Here is a 3296-nt window from a genome sequence, read left to right on the forward strand (position 1 = left end):
TGCCATTCACATTAGTCTTTTGATATAAAATTCATAATTTGTTATGGATCGTAGTTGGATGAAAGCTGATAGATTAGGTCTGGTGTATGAGAAAGAAGTTCTTGAATTCCTTGAATTTGCTAAAAAAAATATTCCCGACAACAATGGTATCTTTTATTGTCTTTGTGTTATATGCAGGAATATAAAAAAACGGCCAAAGAAATAAATATTACATCACCTATGTTGTGATGGAATATGTCAAAATTATACAACATGGATGTGGCATGGAGAAATGGATAATAATCGAAATGTGACGTCACAAATGGACGAAGATGATAAAGATATGAATAATCGACTAGAAGATATGATCCGTCATATTGGAGAATCATCTTATATGAAAGCTCATATTTATGATATTTTATGTAACAACAAATACGCGTCTTTATATAAGGGGTGCACTAGTTTTACACGATTGTCTGTGTTGTTAAAATTGTTTAATCTGAAGGCAAAAGGTGGGTGGTCGGATAAAAGTTTCATAGAATTGCTTGATTTATTAAAACAAATGCTACCAGAAGATAACAATTTACGGAATCATTGTTATGATTCCAAGAAGATATTGTGTCAAATGGGTTTGGACTATGTCAAAATACAGGCATGTCATAATGATTGCATATTATGCAGGAAAAAGTGTGGAAATTTGGATCAATGTCCAGAATATGGTGATCCGTGCTACAAGTTGAAGAACAACAATAGTGATGACAATGACAATGTTAGTAAGAAGCACCCTCCTACTAAATTGTTATGGTACTTGTCAATAATTTTAAGGTTAAAGAAACTTTTTGTTAATGCGAATGACTCAAAGAATATTATATGTCATGTAGGTGAAAGAAAATATGATGAAAACATTCGCCATGTAGCTGATTCTTTACAATTGAAGAAAATTGATTCATTGTTTTCTGATTTTGGCCTTGAGCCAAAAAACCTTATGCTTGGGATTTCTACATATGGAATGAACCCCTTGCGTAATATGAGTATTAACCATCCTTCGTGGCATGTTCTTCTCATGATTTATAACCTATCTCCTTGGTTGTGCATGAAACGCAAATATATGATGTTAAGTATGATGATTTCTGGACCAAGACAACCTGGAAACGACATAAATGTTTATCTAAGTACATTAATTGAGGATTTAAAAAATTTGTGGGATAGAAGTGTTGACGTTGATGATTCATATTTCGGTGAAAAGTTTAAGATGCGTGCAATTTTATTTTACACATTCAACGAATTTCCTGCATATGATAATTTGGTTGGATATAGTCTCAAAGGACATAAAGTGTTTCCTATATGTGAATCTAATACACATTTTCATGGACTTGAGTTTGGAAAAAAGATTGTTTACCTTGGGCATCCAAAATTTCTAAAACCCAATCATCCTTGTCGTAGATTGCTGAAGACTTTTAACGAAGAGCAGGAGTTTAAAATTTCTCCTAAACCTTTAACTAGTGGTGAAGTTTATCAACGACAAGAAAACCCTACTATTGTATTTGGAAATAATAAAGACGGTCCCGTTGAGAAAAATATTTGGAAAAAGAGATCGGTGTTCTTTGATCTTCCATATTGGTCTAGCCTCGATGTAAGACATTGTCTTGATGTGATGCATGTGGAGAAAAATATGTGTGATAGTTTGATAGGAACACTTCTAAATATTCCAAGCAAGAATAAATATAATAAAAATTCTCGTTTAGATATGGTGGAGATGGGTATACGATAATAGTTGGCTCCAGAAGATAGAGGAAAAAGATCTTATTTATCTCTGACATGTCACACTCTATCTAAAAAGGAAAATAAAAGTTTTTGCGAGTGTTTACATGGTATCAAAGTTCCCCAAGGTTACTCTTCAAACATTAAGAAACTAGTATCAATGAAAGATCTCAAGTTAATTGGCTTAAAATCTCATGATTGTCATCTCTTGATGCAACAACTTCTATCAGTGGCTATCTGTGGCATCCTTCAATGCTATATGTAATAAAGTTCTTGATTTCAAAAAATTAGATGAATTAGAAGATGAGGTTGCAATAATATAGTGTCAATTTGAGATTTATTTTCCTCCATCATTTTTTGACATTATGGTTCACTTTCTTGTCCATCTAGTCAAAGAAATCAGATTTTATGATCCAATTTATTTAAGGTGGATGTATCCTATAGAGCAAAGCATGAATATATTTAAAGTATATTTGAATAATCATCATCGACTAGAAGCTTCAATCATTGAAAGGTACATCAAAGAAGAAGCTCTTGAGTTTTATTCAAACTATTTGTCAGAAACAAAGTCTATTGGAATTCTAAAGTCTCGTCATGCTGACAAATTTGAAGGTAGAGGTACTTAAGGTTTAAATGTTAAGTCAATGGATTGGGATGTAGTACTTGAAGCACATTTCTATATATTGAATAGTCTTAGTGTAGTTGAACCTTACATAGCTACTCACAAAAAATTTATAAAGAAAAAATATCCCTGAATGAATGACAAGTGGTTATTGACACAACATAATAAGGAATTCATGAGTTAGTTTAATAAGAGGATTTCTAATGATGATGATGCATCTGAGACAATTAAATGGTTGTCGTACATGCCAAAATTTATTGTGATAATTTGTACGGCATACGAAATTTCTAATTATTTCTTTTATATAAAAGCAAAAGATGATTGAAGTACAATGCAAAATATGGGGTTAAGGTTGAGGCCGAATCAATGTATTTCTCTAGTTCGAAAGATAAGAATCATATTTTGGCGACCATTGCGTTCTATGGTGTCATCGAGGAGATTTTGGAGATTGGTTATGTTATTTTTAAAGCGTCTTTATTTAAATGAAAGTGGGTTCCCAATAGCAATGATGTACAAACTAATGAGTTAGGATTTACACAGGTTGACATTGGCAAGGAAACTTATAACATCGAATCACTCATCATGTCTACTAAAGAAAAAACAAGTTTTTTAAGTGACAGACCTTGCAGACTTATCGAAAGATGGTCAATTATTCTCAAAGGAAAACATATTCCTCATAGTGATGATGAAAATTTTGATATTTTTTCCATTCCTTCTTATGAAACATAAGTTCCTACTTCATATGAAGAAGTTAATAGAGATTATGTACATGTTATTCGTAACGATCATCAAAAGGCATATGGAAAATTAACAAGTAAGTATTTTATATTCTTCATTCATAATTTATTGTATGTTATAATTTCTAATGATGCTATTTTCTAACAACTATTATTATTTGAAATTATAGGTGTTTAAAGTTAAGACACCAAGAGAC

General features: G+C 31.6%; 1 protein-coding gene across 1 annotated transcript; it reads left to right on the plus strand.

Moving 5' to 3' along the window:
- The first annotated feature begins 271 nt into the window (after window positions 1-271).
- On the plus strand, window positions 272-2063 carry LOC127130673 (uncharacterized). Its single transcript, XM_051059642.1, has 2 exons — window positions 272-1519; window positions 1971-2063. The coding sequence occupies exons 1-2, from the start codon at window positions 272-274 to the stop codon at window positions 2061-2063; spliced, it is 1341 nt and encodes a 446-aa protein (XP_050915599.1).
- Window positions 2064-3296: the final 1233 nt, after the last annotated feature.

The sequence above is a fragment of the Lathyrus oleraceus genome, chromosome 3 (assembly GCF_024323335.1).
Source record: "Lathyrus oleraceus cultivar Zhongwan6 chromosome 3, CAAS_Psat_ZW6_1.0, whole genome shotgun sequence".
Taxonomy (NCBI): domain Eukaryota; kingdom Viridiplantae; phylum Streptophyta; class Magnoliopsida; order Fabales; family Fabaceae; genus Lathyrus; species Lathyrus oleraceus.

Bases quoted from the DNA above. Each gene is read 5' to 3' on its own strand.
- LOC127130673 (XM_051059642.1), top strand. From the start codon at position 272: ATGGATAATAATCGAAATGTGACGTCACAAATGGACGAAGATGATAAA. The intron at 1,520-1,970 runs GTATTTGGAAAT...AACTTCTATCAG, and splicing joins GACAAGAAAACCCTACTATT to TGGCTATCTGTGGCATCCTT.